Source organism: Poecilia latipinna, unplaced genomic scaffold (assembly GCF_001443285.1).
Source record: "Poecilia latipinna isolate Pla-1442-1.1 unplaced genomic scaffold, P_latipinna-1.0 Scaffold1495, whole genome shotgun sequence".
Taxonomy (NCBI): Eukaryota; Metazoa; Chordata; class Actinopteri; order Cyprinodontiformes; family Poeciliidae; genus Poecilia; species Poecilia latipinna.
The window spans coordinates 95,453-113,578 of record NW_015114111.1 but is presented as its reverse complement, the minus strand read 5'-3'; the positions used below and the strand labels follow the sequence as shown (position 1 = coordinate 113,578).

The window sequence follows — 18,126 nt, the reverse complement described above, 5'->3', positions numbered from 1 at the left end:
TTTCCACCTCCACTGCTGCCATGAGCAGCAAGCCGAGGAGCAGGCATTATGTTAATTTATTTGCATATGTTGGGAGAGTTCAGCCGTTCACAGTTGCCCGAAGCCTCATCTCAAACACTCCAAACTGAGCGTAATTATTCCACAGTTTGGAGCAGCTTCGTTCTGCGTCGCGCAGCATTATGAAGGCCAAACCTGTGCTGCTGTTCTCCTGATGGGGAGGTTAGTGGCCATGTTCCTCATTACGATCTGCATGCTGCAGGAGCGCGGGCAGGAGGGGCCACATGATGCCGCGCTGAGTGACCGAGAGCGATTTGGTGAATGTTTCCAACTTGTTTTCTTTTTTTTTCCTCTTTGAGGAAGTCAAGCTGTACTGTTAAGGCGACATGCATGTTAATCAGCGACGCCTCGTCCTGTAGCCTTTCATTATGCACAGAGTGTCAAGATTATTTCATTTGAAGGAAAACGCCAGCTGTCATTTTTTATGCATCCGCTTTTCGGTTCGGTTTCTGGACGGAGCGGCTCGACCCATGCCTCAGTTCTGTTTTTCTCCTAACAGTCTATAGATTTCATACGTCTAATTTCCTGGATGAGAGCCTGGAAACTAGATTTATAGATTTAGCATCAATATAGCATCTAGACGGAAATGTGGGATGGACACAGCTTATATCTGCACAAAAAGAACAAACAGGCTCATGCCAGCAGTGAAAAAACTTAAAGATTTGTTCACAAAATCTGTTCCTCTTGAAAACGAATGCATGGATTCAACTCCAGTTACACGAGAAGGAACTTGTTTCTCAGTGAGTTTTTTTTTTAAAGCTAAACTTTAGAGAACTTTTAAAAACTTCTTTTCTGTTTATTTTGGTGGTCACTGATGTTTCACTCTCATATTTCAGTGGTTTTGTCCAGACAAAACTCTGAAAGTGAAATTTTAATAATAGAAAAATGAGTTTGGCTGTAATTCCTCCACAACTACATGAGACTGAAGGAGGAAGACAGAAAGACTTTTAAAGGTGGTTTGACCAGCAGTAGAATTATGGGATGTTCTTAAGTTTCACACTTTTTTTAGTTAACTTGAGGTTAGATTTAATTGAGTTTAGAACCAGTTAATCTTGTTCTGATTCATATTTATCTATCATTAATGTAAAGAAGACTGAGTTGCAAGTAACCGTGGTTAATGGGCATTTTAAGCTGAAATGTATGCCTCACTTTTGTAAGATTAAATTATTTTTGATGTTTTTAAATAATTATTTAATGAATTTCACAATTTCACAATGACTGCATGAGTAAAAGTAATAGAAGATTTATTCAGGGTGTAGCTAAGAGCTTAGTGTTACAGTGGAGTCCCAGTTAGGGATCACTAACCCTGTGCAAAAATCCATGAAAAGTTACTTGCAAGTTATTTTATTTCAAGTGTATTAAGATATTTAGACTATAGAAACTAGACCAAAAATGCCAAAAGGAGTAAGATTTTGTGTTTTTGCAGTGCAGGAGCATAAATTCCCTCGGAACAAATCTGCAACTGTTTGACAGTATGCAAATATTTATGAATGTAAAAAAATCACCATGATGAAGTAGGTAAATCATGACTTGAACCTACACGCTGCCACAGGCTCATCTCCGCTGAAACGAGCCTGAGCCAGCAGGAGGATCGCACCGAGCGAGTCCAAGTTCAGCGCAGCCTCTCGTGTACTTGACCTGTCTAATTAACTTAAATATTCTGCCCCTGAACTCCCACAGGCCCCGAGAGCAAAACCTGCACACAAACACACACATGCAAATCTCAAATGTCTGCACACACACACACACACACACACACACACACACACACACACACACACACACACACACACACACACACAGAGGCCCCCTGTCCCCTTTGCTTTCTCCTCAATAGCTCCGGCTTCATTAGCCGCGGTTTGCATCATCCCCGCTGAAAATGTCACATGTCATCAGTGGCTCCATTCTTTATCACTTCCTGCGGTATAGACAGTGTAACCTTCAGAAACCTGCTGCCCGCAGTTTTACATCTTAATTAGGAGCACTGTCAGAGGCACCCGGAGAACCCTCGTCCCGATGAGAAGGGACAGAGAGGGATGGAAACGGAGAGGGAGTGTGAAGGATGCTGAGGAGGACAAAGTCTGAGGCGGCGAGCGAGCGAGCGAGCGAGGAGGTGGGGGCAGGGGGGCGAGAAAACGGGAGAAGACGAAGGATTTAGGAGGTGAGGAGGCTGGGAGCAAGAAATAAATAACATGTGACAAAGTGTGTGAAGAATTATGTGGTGACGGAAGGGTTTTTTTCTTCCTTGCTGTGATGAAAAGACAAAAAAAATTAAAACAGGGTCTTTCCTCTGGGATGCAAAAAAGATTCACAGCAGCAAAGTTCTCAAAATAGGAACCAGAGTAGTTTAAATGGAAACAGAAGAACTGATCCCAAACTCTTCCTTAAGGCGCCTGTTGATTGCACCTGTAAAGCCAAGTTCACGCAGAGGCACACAAATCCGTTTTTTTCCCCAAAATGGAACCCATATCTGACTTTTTCCATATTAAAAATCTGATTTGTGCCACATCCATGTGTGGAACTAAAGCAGATACATATCTGAACAGTCATGTTTCATTTTATCCGGTTTTATGTCACTGATGTGAGACATGCAGCATAATTCTGCATCAGAAGAAGCCAGACGCAGCAAATCGTGTTGTTCTGATTTTGTGACGATATTACCGGCTCTCATTCCTGAATAAACTTTAAAATCGACCCACAGACTGTTCTATACACCATTACCTCTGTAAACAATAGCCTGCCGTGTGACGTCTATGTTCTTCTTCTATGCATTCGGGTCACATTAGGGACGAAAACCTTTCACACAGAAGTCTGGTAACATGAACAACCACACAAAAGCATCACGATCTGCTGTGTGAACGTCGTCAGAGATGAATAAAGGCTCACAGGAGGAGCTCATGTTATGAATTTATTATCTGCTTCATTATTTGTTTCTTCGTGTTTCAGTGGTCAGTTTTAGTCTGAGCTGAGTGAAGTTTCCCACCTTTTAATTGTGTTACTGTTATTCTGGCTTTAGGTATGAGGACATTTAAACAAAAACCTATTTTGTCTTAATTTCCTGACACATGAATATTAAAACAGGTTTTGTAAAAGTTGCACATTCTCCTGTCTTTCCCATTTTGAAGAGTGGATCACCTGCACAACCCAGAGAAACGGAAAATCACTTTTGACTAATTAAAAGTTTCTAATTTAAAAAAGGAAATTCAAAAATGCTTCAGTTACAATTACAATTATTAATTAGAACCTAACTGAATATCACCAATGATGGCGACATGGGGGATGTTTTTAAATTATTTGTACATATAATAAAAATTAATGTTTGGAGTTTTCAAAGATTTCTGTTGTTGCAATAAAACATAAATTATTCTTTAGCCTTTTTACAACCGAGATGTCCTAATAAATGCACCGTTAATATTTAAACAACAAAAATAACATTTTTAAGTAAATCCAGATAATCTTTCAGAAGTTGAATAAAAATAAGGAAGAGAGTTGGTAGGATTTGAAAACACTGAAGATTTAAAAACAGGCTGTGAACCACATTAAATCTGGAAACACTTTTCAGGAGGCTTGTGTTTCACATTTTCTAATTTTGAACGTTTTAAAAATGGAATTGAGCTTTTGATGCATTAACTGACATTTCAGGCTCATGTTATCTATGTTATCTCATGTTAGGATGCATTCTCGCTTGCCTTTGCGCTTGTGTTGCAGGTGACGGGTGGGATGGATGTTGAAGCTCGCTGTTGTGTCCTGATATTCTGTAAATGTTGTGATATTTACCATGAGGTGATGCCGACATTAAAATTGAGAAGTATTAAAATCCCAGCGCTTTGTGTGAACAGAGAGGCGGGAACAGGCGTTTGAATCCACAAAGTGTGATTAAGGACCAGGAAACCACTTCCCATCTATGCTGCTGTTCCCATCTAGTCCTCACTGCCTCATAACCATTCTTTTCTGCGACTAACACCTCATCTTTCAGCAACAGGAAAAATATTTTTCCACATGAGCTTGAAAACAGAATTCACTAGAAGAAAGGAAGGAGGAGGAGGAAGATTTAGTGTTGAAAAAGTGTCTTGGCGACTCGCTTGGTGAGAAAGAGTGAAAATCCGGCTTAGCGGCGAAAACACTGGAGACGCTTGTGTCCTCAGTTTGGGGACAGCTGACGGGTTAACACTATTAAGACTGCAGAGAACGCGGGACTGAACGTGCATCTGTGCTCCACAACAGCGGGATTGAAGGCAGCGTTGGAGGCGCTCGCTCTGAGACACAGATACATAAACAGACGGAGCGCAGAGACGCAGAGGAGTCGGCTGACGAACACAGATTCTTCTTGTTTTCTTTTCTGTCTGCACTTCTATGGAGGCTTTATCTTTTGGGGAGCCCATCAACAAACACGGCTTTAACATGAAGATCTCATGAATGTTTATAATCACAGAAGGTTCAGCGTGTTCATTCACCCTAATACAATACTGTCTGGGGCCCCGCGAAATCCCGTCAAAATCTGGACCTCTCCTTCCAAAATGTGGTATTTTTCCTTCTTTCTCTGTAAAAATGTTTTACCATTTGGTGAAAAATGAAGAATTCAGACGTAAACCAATAAAACTGGTAGAACTGTTGCTTTACAGTGAGAACATCCAAGTTGACCCCACAGCCTTCTTCAAATCAAATTCACATCAAACATTTGTGGAGCAGAAACTTTGTTTGCACCACTGTCATTTCAAAGATGTTATTAAATGTTTCCAGAGGTCATCAAAGGTCAACCAGCCAGTCCACATTAACAAAATCTAAATCTGGTGTTAATCAGCTACGTGTTTGTGCCGTTATAATCTTAAAGATTTCCAGAGGAAAAATTGAAAATAACTTGGGAAATATATAATATTAGTGAAATTATCTTCTAGTGGAAGTAGTACCATTTCATCAATATTAAGAAATTATTGACTTAAAAAAGCTGAAAAGTTACTTATAAGTTAGTTTTGTATTATTTCAGATGTACTAAAATATCTGCACCGGAAACTAGATGTTGTGTTTTTGCAGTGCAGTCGTATTTGTTTCATGGCAAATGTCACCAAATAGACCCAGGCTCTTCCTCAACACTCTGTGTCTTGTATCATAGAAATTTCAAACTTTTTTTTTGGCGAATATCAGCAACAAACAGAAGGAAGCTGGAGCCGCGAACGGCTGGAACAGTCATTAAAAGGAGCCATTAGAGCACTTAAGCATTAATTAAATCTGTATCATCATCACTCAGTGTAATTGAAGAGGAGACAACCTATCAATTGTAAAAGATCACACTGTCGTTAAGGTTAATAAGCTGTTTTATAAACTACAGTCATTACCATCGGATACATCTATAATAATGATGAACGGCATATTGACAGAGAATGTGGTAAAAAGTCGGAGTTCTTTTCCCAAGATGGTGCAAAGTAAAGCGGACCAGGTGGGACAAATGACGCTGATGCACGAGGATCTTCTGACTCTGAAAGTCCTTCAGGAATACCCTCAATTAGTGTCTGCGCCGTTTCTCCACTCGCTCCCCCTCAATCAATAATAAAACGCCGCCATTTATTCCTTCAGCATTCGGATGTGGCAGTGAGAATGAACGAGGAGTTCAGACGGAGGGAACGACGGCAAAAAGGCTCCTGAAGAAAACATCTGTTTACATCAGAGGACACACAGTCAGGAGCCACCAACAGAATGAATTAAATACCTGAGACAGAAACGTCAGCGTTTTAATAATAAACCCCCTCAACACTCGGCTTTTAATCAAATATTTAACATCCAGTGGAAACAGATCTGCAGCTAATCATGGCGGGTTTAAGGCCCGACGGGCTGCAGGTCACCTAACGCAGGCAGCGAAATTAATTAGGAGGTCAAATACAAATTAAAACGGCTTTAAAGAGAGCTTGGGCCCACAGTTTACCATTAAAGAGCTAATGCTTAAACTCATTAGCATAATTAAGATCACACGGGATCTTGGCTGAATGGCTGAAGCTTGGCATTGAAGGAGTTAACTAGGTGGAGCCGGTAATTGGATGAGGAGCGACCCTTTCACAGCCGCTGACAGGGCGGCAGCTAATTACCTTAAATGGTCACTGAACGTCAAACGTTTATATCTGAAGGGAAATAATTAGTACTGAGGGTTTTATTACTGTACAAGAACAAAGGAGAGTTAAGAAGTGGTTCTGCTTAAAGTGGCAACCACTGTTAATGTTTACAGCTGATTATACATGAGAGAAATCTATAAGTGATTACTGTCTGATGTGAATCTGTTTTTAACATATTGAATCAAAGATCCGGTCAGACCGGCTGAGCTGAACCAAAGGAATAAGCCTATAAAACATCATTTTCACCTGCTGTAAATCCTGAAAGTTTATAAAACAATGTCTTTTTCCAGTGCACATTTCTCAGTAATCTTAAAATAAGACAAAACTTTTCAGCAAGACATAGAATCTAATTTTGAGTCAGTAATTCCTTAATATTTTTTAAAAATTGCTGTTTAATTGGCAGATTATTTCACCTATAACATGGGAAAAATGTTTTGTTGTCAGTGAAATGATCTGCCAGTCAAACTAGTACGTCTCCATCAACATTAAACAGTTACTGACTTTTAACAAACTCTCCTTTCTTGCTGAAAAGTTACTTATTAGTTAGTTTTGTGTTATTTCAAGTATTCCAAGATGTTTGCACTAGAAACTAGGCCAAAAATACTTTAGGATTTTGTGTTGCTTCCTCTCCACTGTCACCACATGCTTGCTCTGCATCCAAAGCCTCTGAGTCAGCATGCATTGCTGCAGACAGAGGGGTTTATTGGAGCAACAGGCCGCGGCGGCTAGCCAAGAGAGGAGGAGGTTTTTCTTCAGGCCATGAAGACAAAAACTCCGGCCTCTGCACCAATGAAAAGAGGCGCATTAGTGGCGCTTCAGCGCCCTGCTCACAACAGAGGAAACAGGGTGAGGTGTTACACAAGCCCTTTGGATTGCTTTATTACCACAGAGATAAAATCCTCCAGCTAGGAAACTGCTGCAGAGTTTGTGTAGATGAGGAAAAGACTGGACATTTCCATGTTTATTCATCATGTGTTATCAGAGGCAAACATTTTAGAGGGGATCGGCTTGACGCGGGGGCCTTTCAGTACGCATTAGCCGCCGCTGTCACAACGCTGCGTTTATGTATACAAAGTACGATGAGGCCAATTGAATATTCACTGTGAACATATTCCCTGCATAACATGACTCTCTGCTTTCATCTTTTTTAAAAATTCAAATGGATGGGAGGAGAAGAGGGGAGGGTTAGAATACATTACCCCCAAAGACCCCCCCGCCTCTATATGTCTGTCAGGAGGTGAGCCGAAGAGGAGGAAGAGGAGGAAGAGGAGGGGGAGGGCAAAGTGCACGCGGCAGAGTTGGCCTCGGCAAAGCTGACGTTAACAATAATGTAATTTAATTAAAGCCAAGATCCCAGCGGTCCTCGGCCAGCGACGGAGGGTCGGTGGGCGAGGAGGAGGAGGAGGGGTTTGATTTTAATAGGTGATGAAGAAAAGGGCCGGCACGCGGCGACACCGTCAACCGCTCCGACCGGTCTGAGGGCTGCTGGGAAAAAAGGCACCGGCAGGACATCAGTTCGGATCCGATCAGGCAAAAGGGATGAGGAGGGAGGGTGCAGGTACCAGCGCCGGCCACCCAGACACAGCAACACCCATCAGCTAATGGAGGGGAAGAGGGAGCGCCAACGCCCGCCTGCCCGCGGACCACTGGGCCGCCGCTGGGCCGCCCGGCCGGAGAGACACCAACACAAAACCTGACTGTGTTGGAGAATACTTCAGAGCTCAACTCACACCGCAAAAACACTAAATCCCACTATTCTTTTTGAAAATACCTTAGCACATTTGAAATAGAACTAACTTACAAGTAGCTTTTCAGCAAGACGGGAGCTTGTTCTGGTTAGTAGTAGCAGACTATTTCACTTACAATAAGGGATTTTTCCCATGTTCACTGTAAAAACACAAACTCTTACCAAGTATTTTTGGTCTAGTTCCTACTGCACATAGTTTACTACATTTGAAATGAAACAAAACTAACTTACAAGTAACTTTTCAGCAAGAAATATGTGCTTGTTTTAACAATGTTTCAACATAGACTAAAAAGTGTAGTTTCACCAACAGATTACTTCACTAATAACATGGGAAAATGTCTTATTATAAACAAAATAATCTGCCAATGGACTAGTATTTTTTCACCAGTATTATGGAATAATCTACTAAAATCAAGCTCTTACATGTTGCTGAAAAGTAACCTGTAAGCCAGTTCTGCGCTGTAAATCAGACATAAATACATGGTTATATTTTGTGTTTTTGCAGTGAATGAAGACGTTTTAAAAACAGGAGTTAATCCGGGAGGTCAGAGGCCGCATCTTAACGTGGCGGAAAATGACATTAAATCTGCCTGGATATTAAAAAAACCCCAACAGCTTGTTTCCTCTTTGATGGAAACAATGTCGGGAAAAATAATAACACAATCTGTCCATATTTTTATGGCGAATACATAAAAAAATACTTTATCTGAGCATAACTGGCAAATATGGGGGCTGCAATTCAGGTTTTTATTAAAAGAACCCAAAAGACTTGGACTATGAAGTCACTTCCTCATGTTTTCTCGCCGCATTAGGCCTGTTTTCTCATTCCTCCTCCAACCAGCCGCCACCAACAACAATTAGCTTCCATTTTATTGGTCTGAGAAGCACAGCGAGGGTCAACTCGTCTCTTTTTCACCAGCGACGTCTCGAACGTGGACAGGCGGAGGAGACGGCCTGGGGGGAGGGGACATTATCAAATTTACAACCAGTCCCACGGACATCTGCCCTACTTTTCCTCGGTTAATGTAAAAAGAACTAATCTGGTTAAGAGAGCAGGGACGCGGCTCGTAAATCGGCGGCGCTCTCCGGTGCGGTTAAAGCTGTCAGTCCTCCTGTTTGTGGGGGCTGCTGGGTCTGAATGGAGCTGTCAGCTGGCTACTTGTTAGGGCTAACAAGGCCGTCCACTGATAGGACTAATGAGGCCCAGGCAGCGCTGCTTCTCCCCTGCAGCCCGACAACAACGCCGCCACAACGGCTGCCGATGCACGGTCCGCCCTGCCGCCCGCAAACAGAGGAGTCTTTATTTTAAAAAGAGAAAAATGAGACTGAAACGTCTCAGAACTGAATGCAACAAGTTTTACAGTGGAAATAAGATATTTCTCTATTTATCAAATATGTTCTGGTTTAATGAGGGAATAAAGATCATTTAAAAACATTTTGCTGCAATTACTACAATATGCATTTTTTTTTTTACTTATCCATAAATCTATACTAAAAAATCCTTATTTAAATTTCAGTGGAAAATTATCGCTTTCACTGAACACTCTGACATTTAGCGTATAATACACTTTTAAGGATTTTTTATATTTTAATTTTATGACTTTAAATTATTTGGGTTAATTTCAAAATGTAAAGCGGTACTTAACCTCATTTTCTTTTGAAATAGGCTTCAAAATGGGAAAGACAAGCGAACATGCCACTCAAATGTTAATTCAAATTTTTTGCAAATGAAATGGACATTAAAAAAAAAAAGATGCTGTGCAATGTGTATAATTGTGCATTTGAGCAAATATACCATGTTCACATTTTTCATACAATTATCCATAATCAATAGAAAAACCATAACTGCTCAGCTGCATTCTGCAGTTGGGACATTAATATTCGTTTCAGTCAGACAAAAGATTTAAAGATGATTTAAATCTCCTAAATCTGCCGGAGGTGTGAATAATTATCAATTCAAATCAATAGAAAGTTTTGAAAAGTTTATTTCTGGATTTGCTGTAATTTCTGGCTGAAAATGAGTGTTTTACTCCTGCGAAAATGGAATAAATAAGTTTAACATTTTTATATGAAAAGAGTAAAAACTTGCAAGTTTCAGTCAAATTTTTTCCCCCACTTTACAGGCTTTAAATAAATACTGTAATTGCTTTTGAATCTGAGCAGTAATCAGACGTTAAAGGGGATTTAATGTGGAGAATTGGGAGCGAGTGCCATTTGCAGGAGCAGTCGTCCTTCTCTGCTTTGCACTTCGTTGTTTGCAATGCTCTGCTTTAATTCCAATTACTCCTGTTAATTAGAAAATCTCATGCTCTCTGATCTGGAGTTTTGTTTCAACTTAACATCATTTGTCAGGCTGTTTACTTTTAATTAAAGATTTATATTGCATTTGTGAAACGTGGAGTTACATTTGCTTGGTGGAGGTGTTTGTCTGGTAAATATCCTAAGCGATGTGGACACGTTTTTGTTCTGCATTAATGTTACTGTCAACCCATTGTTTTAGCATATATTAGTAGCACATTAACATTTTGTCTCCTCAGACGTGTAGGTACCAAAATATTCCCTCCAACAGCTGTGGAAAGAGCAAAGCGGCTGAAAAACCTGCGAGGATGTGTCACGTTTTGGCTCCAAAGAGGCACAAAACAATACACTTTGACGGCTTTTATTAGTTTCAAGAAAGATGTTCTCACCATATTCGGTGCGGCATTGTAATGCAACGAGACAAAAGCAAACAAACGTGTGAAAAGATGAGTATGTGTGCATCTGTTTGCCGGTTTGTTTTTTCGTGCTGCAAATGTTTGCTCTGCTTTACGTACCGAGATCAAGCGACAAAATATGCAAAGAAAGAAGCTGCTAAAAACATCCTTTACCTTGGAGACCAAACCAACAGTCTGTCGAGTGAACTTTTCTGCAACATGTGTGAGATCATCCATTTTCGCCGCCGCTTTGCACCATCTTTTCAGCTGCTGCAGATTTTTATTTTTTTAGCGCTCATGTTATCTGAGCGAGTCGCTTGTGGATTTCTCAAACTTGAACAAGTCTGCCCAGTTTTTCCTCTTCTGGAAGCCTTCCATGTGACCAGCTTGCCCAGTACACACTGATCCACCAGGGCAGCCAGGGTTTCCGCCAGTTTACTGCTGATCCCTCGCTGTGGAGTCCAACATTTAAATCTGATTCAGTGGTGCAGTGTATTAGGTTTATCTACTGCTGCTGCAACTGTTGTTAGTCGTGCCGTTTGTTTCAGATCCGATCATTTCCTTTAAATCGGTGATGTTTCTGCCAGATTTATCACCAGTTCGGTTAAATCTGATCCCAAACAAAGAGGCACACAAATGTCTTCCTTTTAAAAGCAGATAAAAAAAGAATAAGTGCAAAGCTAGCCGTCTTAAATAAAAGATGAACTTATTTTATTTAGTTTCCACATCAGCAGAGAACCAAATACTTTATGTGGACACCTCACACCTGGGTCAGTTAGGTACTTTAAAGGGTCAAAACAGACGAAGCAGAGAAAGATCCCAGGTCAGAGGTAACAAGTTCTGGGTCTCCTTCAAGTTGGCAATTATTTCAATAATCGATTAATCACAATTCATCCGATTAATCATTTCATCCCTAATGTTAGAACAGTGGGTCCTTAATTAATCAAATTAAACATCATTTACAACCATTTGTGATTAAACTACGCTTCCTATTGGTGATCTGGTAGTTTTTTTTCCCAGGAATCAGTTCAGCTAAATCACGAAGCCAACAGTCAGGTACGTTATTCACATAATTATTGCTAAGCATCATGGGAATCTGCCTTGGTAATAGTTTTGATTTAATGTTTGAACCAAACTGCTGGCTGCACTGCCAAAGATCTGCTCTCTCAACTCTGTGCAACAAGACAGCGCGATAAATTTAAAAAACACACAGAGTGAAAATGGGTTTCAAACTGGTCCACTTTGTGCATCACCGTGAAGCGTTGAAACAACGTTAGCGTTAATATTTGGAAAATGGCGTCCTAACGGCTGGAAGTGGATCTGACACGACGCAGAGTAACACGTAGGACCAAACCCACAGTTTCTTAAAGAACCGACTTCCATCATCTTGATGAACATGATGCTCGAAGCTTTCCTCTGAGGCGCATATGAAGATGACAAACATATTGGAAATATTTTTTTTCCCACCATCACTCCGTCCACCATCTGCTATTGAGAGAAACTCTGAGAGAAACTTGAGCTCCGTTTGCACCATCAGAACATTTCCCACAAAATGTGACCCGGTTGCTCCACAATGTAAAAATGCAGCGAAGAGGCCAGAGAGAGGCTGCCAATCCTCTCAGCCGCGTCTCTGTTTGTTTACAGTAATTACACTCATGCCTCAGAAGGAAAGTGGTAATTACTGATAACTTAATGGTGTCAGCAAGATGCAGTTCTGTGCAAAAGTTTTAAATCTTCAAAAGTGTTTTTCTTTGCAAGTTCATGTCAGTTCTACAGTTTCTACTGACAGAAGTCTCACATCAGAGGAATTTCTTCTAGTCTTTTTTAAACACACGGAGGCTGAAGGTAATCAGGTTGAATCATTGTCTTTTTCAGAACAGTCAATTCATCGTGTAATCTTATTTGGAAAGTGATTGAGACACAATATTTACTCTAGAAAAACTATAAATATGCATTCATGTTCAGGTGACAGTGAATGTTGATTTTCTAGGTGATGAAAACTCAAATCCTTCAGGAAGTTCAGAGAGATTTTGGTGAGGAACATTTTAAAGGATTGTAGGAACAAATGACAGTTTGGAAGTGAAATATAAAGAAACACAGGATAAGTCAAGCTGCATTTTTCCTTTTCCATCTCAACTAGCAGTGGTTTTCTGCTGAGCCAGGAGATAATTTGTCGAAGCACAAAGTCAAAATAAAACCAAACTGTTGTAACTGGTCAACGTTACAGACGGTCACCTCATCTCGCCTCAGTCAAGCCTCCTCTTCTTCCTTTTCCTTTTTTGTTTTACTTCCGTTTAACATTTAACATCCAGATCCAATTCTTAAGATACAACTGACAGATTAATGTCAGAGATCAAACGAAGCTTTTATGTCAAAGTTTGTTCTTCACATTTAAGTTTACGAAGCTCTGAGGGATTCCCTACAAATTTATGAACTATAAAAACAGAAGTTTACTTTGAATTTATAGCCAATGGATGGATGGACAGTATGAAAAAAAGAAAGACTGCAATGAGGGAAGGAAAAAAAATTGTCAAATGGAGTAAGGAAGGAAGAAAAAAACAAAGGAAAAAAGAAAGTGAGGCAGTGAGCAAGAAAGGATGGATGGACAATATGAAGAGAGAAAGAAAGGAAAAAGGAAGGAAGAAAGGAAAAAGAATGAAGGTAGAAAGCAAGCTAGCTCCATCCCTCTATAAAATATTTCTCCAGTTTATTTAGCAGAAGATCCAACAGAAACGATGAAGTTACATCATGAGCCACAAGCAGCTTCCTTCTCTCTCCTCAGCCGCTTTGTTAAGGAAATTTGGTGAATTATTACATTATGAAAACATATTTCAGTCACTAAAAGGCTGACTGTATTTCAGCAGTAGCTTAGGAGTCCATCATGTAATACTATTAACCTCCACACACACACACACACACATGCAGACACACACACTCAGCCCACACGTCCCCCTGGTGAGGAACAGATGAGAGCGAGAGGAACGAGTCCAAGTGGAAATACGCAGGAACAACTCTTAGCGCCTGTTCTGGGCTGCTGGCTCGGCTGGCGGTCCGTAGGAGGACGAGGAGGACTTAATGCGTGTTGTGGTATCGTTCCTCGCACACCTTGTTTTGACATTTTGCGGACAGCTGCTTTCAGAAAACAAAACCTAGCATGTGAAGGTGGGAGGCAAGGAGAAAACGCTGCATGCATTCAAAGCGACGCCTCTTCAAACGGAGCCTGAGGCAGCGTTCACACCAGACCCGTTTGGTCCGGCTCAATACAACTCTGGTTCGTTTGTCTAGAAAGTCTGGTCCATTTGATGATGTGTGAACGTGCAATCAAACCAGTGAAGTGAGTTCTGGTCTGCCTACAGACCTTGGCTTCGGTTCGGTGGAAGTGAACTCGAATTCATATGTGAACGCCAAGCAGATCGGAGATCGCTCCAGAAGCAGGAAGTGGACTACAGCGCAGAGCATTCTGGGTAAATACAATCAAAACAAACAAGAGTCTGGCGCTAGCGGGAGAAATGGCTCATAGTGTTTTTCCAAAAACAAAAGAGAAATCCTACAACCACTGAGATCTGACGCTAATCCATTTTTGTTTGCATTTCTTGAAGAAGGAAGTTGAAGAGTGTTTTTTAAGTGTGCCACATCAATTTAATTATTGAGAAAATAATATCATCTGATAAATATTAAATTTACACTAAACAAGTTAACAAGTTTGATATCTTATATTTCCGGCAGGAAGATATTAACTTATTTAACAACTAAGTGTATTCAGTTTGCATTATTCAGTGTTATTTTATAATAGCAAATGGACTGAACTTATAAAGCGCTTTTTCCAATCATTTTGGCCACTCAGAGTGCTTTACACTAGAGTTATATTCATCCACATACAGCATAAATGCTGTATAACCCACATTTATACAGTGATACACGGATCAGCAGGTAACTTGGGGTTGAGCGCCCAGGGGCACATCGACATGTGACAGGAGGAAGACGAAATCGAACCTACAGCCTTCCGATCACCAGACGACTGCTCTACCCACAGAGCCACAGTCAGCCCATATGAGATGCAGGGGCTGAACCTGCATGTGCCTTGGGCCGGCCCTGCACTGCGCCGGTCCGGTTGGGTGAACACTTATTGGTTTTTGGTTCATTTGATGCAGTGCTGTGTGAGAGGAGACCGCAGCAGATGAAAACGTAACAAATGTTGCAACTTTGGTCCCCAGTGGAAGTGAGTCTTCGAGATTATCAGGCGTGAAAACACCCTGAGAGAGAAAGGGGAAAACGAGGCCGGCCTCCTTCCCGCCACCTTCCTCTACCTGCTGTCCCCAGCCGATCCCGGGAAAAACTCGGCGGCAGATGTTGCTGCGCTAAGCTGGCTCTGAAGTGCCTCCCCGGCTCCCTGCTCTCACCCACAACACAGTCAAACCGCATTAGATCTCTTTATTTGTGCCTGGGGCAAGTTCGGCTCTGCAGCTGTGTCCACCCCCGCTCTACCTTTGGTGTCGGAAGCCCTCGGGCTCTAAATGTGAGACCATGGAAAAAAAATATTTAAATAAATAAAAAAAAAGCTAAAAAAATTCTCTTTTTCTGTCTCTCCTCTGCATCTGCTGACAGTCCAGTGGTCTGACTCCGGGCGGCGGCAGCGACAAACGGACGGAGGCTGGTGAGGAGTGGGGGGGGCCGGGTCCCCGCGCTGAACAGATGTCTGCGACAACCTGCTTACTTACACCTGTACGAGTCCTTGTAACCCGGCGGACGGACGCTGCTGAAAAATTCATGACCCTGGAGGTTTCCTGTCCGCCATCAAACATCCTGCCTCTCTCCCCGTCTCTGCAGCACTGCTGCGCTCTGCCATCCACACTGAACCTGCAGCAGGACGGAGCGGACTTCTTCCTCAGCTGTGTTTACTCTGACCAGAACCAGGAGGGAGGAGACCAGGAACAATACGACTGCTGTTCAAACTCAATTCAACACTGGCCTTAGTGGCAGGAAGGAGAACAGAGAGGAAGAGAAGGGAGCCAATCCAAGCAGATAAAACTGCATTTTACTTGCATTTTGACAACTAGTTTGTTTTAGTGAATGAAAATGTTCTGCGTTTATGTACTTCATCATCTGAGTGGCTCCAGATCAGATGGCCAGTGGAGAGGAGGTTGTATTTTTCTCATTTTCACATGTTAACTAACTGAACCCTGCCATTGGAGAATTCACAAATAAAGTAAATAAAACCTGTGTGGTGGATGAAAACAGCCGGCTGTTGCTCAGCCTCACCTCAAACACAAAGCGTCCTGCGACCCGATCTGTCTGACCGTCTCGTTTACAGTCTTGATCACAGAACTGAAAGTGGAGTTTGTCTCAGTAATCAGAATAAAAATGGGACTCGACTGGCAGCTTCTCCCCTCTCAGCCAAACGTGATGTGAAACAACCTGTGGGCTTCCTGACCTGGAGGTCACTTCATATGGATGCATCACAACTGAAACGACGAGGCTACAACATTTTTCATCACCAAACAAACAGCTCTGGAAGCAGAAAAAGTCAGCTCTTGCTATGTTTTAGAGGTTTCAACAGCAGAGAAGCACAGATAAATGCCTTCTGTTCTTACCTCATTATTTGTATCCACAGTGCAGAATCTTGTGCATAAAAAGTCTGTTTTAAAGCTAATTTATCTTTTAAAGGTAAAATTAAAAAGTGCATGAATGTCCAAATGAAAATGCCTTAATCATATTTTTGTGACTGATCTCTGTGCATCTTTGCAAACCTAAGCTATGCTACTTTGTTTTTTGGGAGGAAAAATACTCTTCTAACATTGCTGCCAAGTTTTTCATTTGTTCTGTCATAAACTTTAACAATCAACACACCAAAACCCCCTGAGTCTCAGTTTGATTTATCATGTAAAAGCAGAAGTTTTGCTGGTTTTCGATCTGATTTGTGAACAGCAACATGACGCCCTGAGTAACGACTGGCAGGCTGACAGCTGCTAGATTTCCTCAACTTTTCCCTTTTCTTCAGCCCTCGACCTGATGCCTCTGCAGAGAGTTACATCATTGTCTGAACCACACCCACATGGGTCCTGTTCTCTGACCTCTGACCTGAGCAGAACCACCCACCACAGACATGCAGATGTGTCTAAAAAGTGTTTCTGCTTTAGATCACAGAACGAACAGAACGCTGCAGAAACTCAAAAAAGGGGAAATTGGCAGTGTTTTTTATATTTCCGATTCGAAGCCACAGCATTTGATTTTCTGTCCATAGCATTTAATTTTGGGATTATGTCTGCAGATTTACATCCACAGCAGATGGTGTGGTTTGTTGGATTATGAGCTGTATTAGAGTCTAATACATATCAAAACATCTGGTTAGCTCTGACTCGGTGGCGTTCTGGTAACCGTCTGCGTTTCAGATCGTTTTCTCTCCTCTGTCGGAGGGCGAGTGAAGCGTACGGTTTGACCATATTAGGTCGTCTCTGTCCTCCTTCCTTCTGTGAAGCTTTGCAGCTGCAGCTGCAGGTCACGTCGCCGTGGTGAAGTATAAACAACACGATGCACAACAAGAAACAGAAGTTTCCTCTACCAAGAGGTTGTATCCACTCACAGCAACACAATGCAGCAATAAACTAACATGTCTAACTGTAAATGGGCTTAAACAGACGACTAAGACAGATTCATCCATTCAAACCACTAATAAACAAAACTAAATAAAAAAAGACCAAACTGCTAATGATGCTTAAGGTTGCAATTTTTCTCCAAAAATATAATATTCTTTATTGACTGAATCATCTCTTCTGCTGTGTGTTACTTTGCTGGTTTGTCTGGTTGCCACCACAGTATTTAATGTATTGCAGCAGGCCTGCAGATTTCCATCAGAAATATTTATGAAAAGTCATGTTTTCTCCCCAGTCCTACCTGGTCTGCTGAGGTGGGACGCATGAGGGAGACCCGGTCATACTGCCGCCGCAGCAAAGCCCACAATGCATCCAGGCGACCCTGATGGCACACAGATATGACATGAGGGAAAAAAGCAGAACTGAGAAATTTGAAGAAATGTTTATTTCTTATCAGTTTAAAAATGTTTGAAATTTTTTTGCTTTCTCCTGTTTTTGAGTTTCATTTTTTTCTTTTTTCAGTAAGCATCATGAGGAGCCATAACATGTGATGTCTATGGGGAACATACCTTGATAGGAGTGTACCATTTGTTTTCCGCCTGCCTGTTGTTGGACGCCGGTTTAGGACGTGGACGTTTGATCATCGGCTCCTCCACGTCCTCTGGTACGGAGACTTTAGCATTTTTGGCCTTCTCCAGTCGGGCCCCCTCCTCAGTTGATCCCTTTTCTCCCCATTTCACCTGAGCAGGATAAAAAGAGAAAAACAGAAGATAAAAGAGCGCTAGAACAGCTACATATGAGACGAGGCAGGTCCAGGAAAAAAAACTAAAACATAATACTGCCCTTATTCCTCCTTTAACCCTCCCAAATGAAGTCATTGCTTTTTAATCTTTCTTTTAATAATCCTGTCATGAACTCTAAGATATAACAGACTGACT

The 18,126-nt window shown here is 41.6% G+C and overlaps 1 protein-coding gene across 1 annotated transcript in view; it reads right to left on the bottom strand.

Annotated features, from left to right (window-relative positions):
- LOC106963102 (anthrax toxin receptor 2-like) overlaps window positions 1-18,126 on the bottom strand; it is a 77,141-nt gene that overhangs the window by 20,336 nt on the left and 38,679 nt on the right. The window contains exons 15-16 of the mRNA XM_015057836.1: window positions 17,758-17,928; window positions 17,490-17,570 (exon numbers count right to left, since the gene is read on the bottom strand). Coding sequence (XP_014913322.1) covers window positions 17,490-17,570; window positions 17,758-17,928 — 252 coding nt within the window. The remainder of the gene's footprint in view (window positions 1-17,489; window positions 17,571-17,757; window positions 17,929-18,126) is intronic.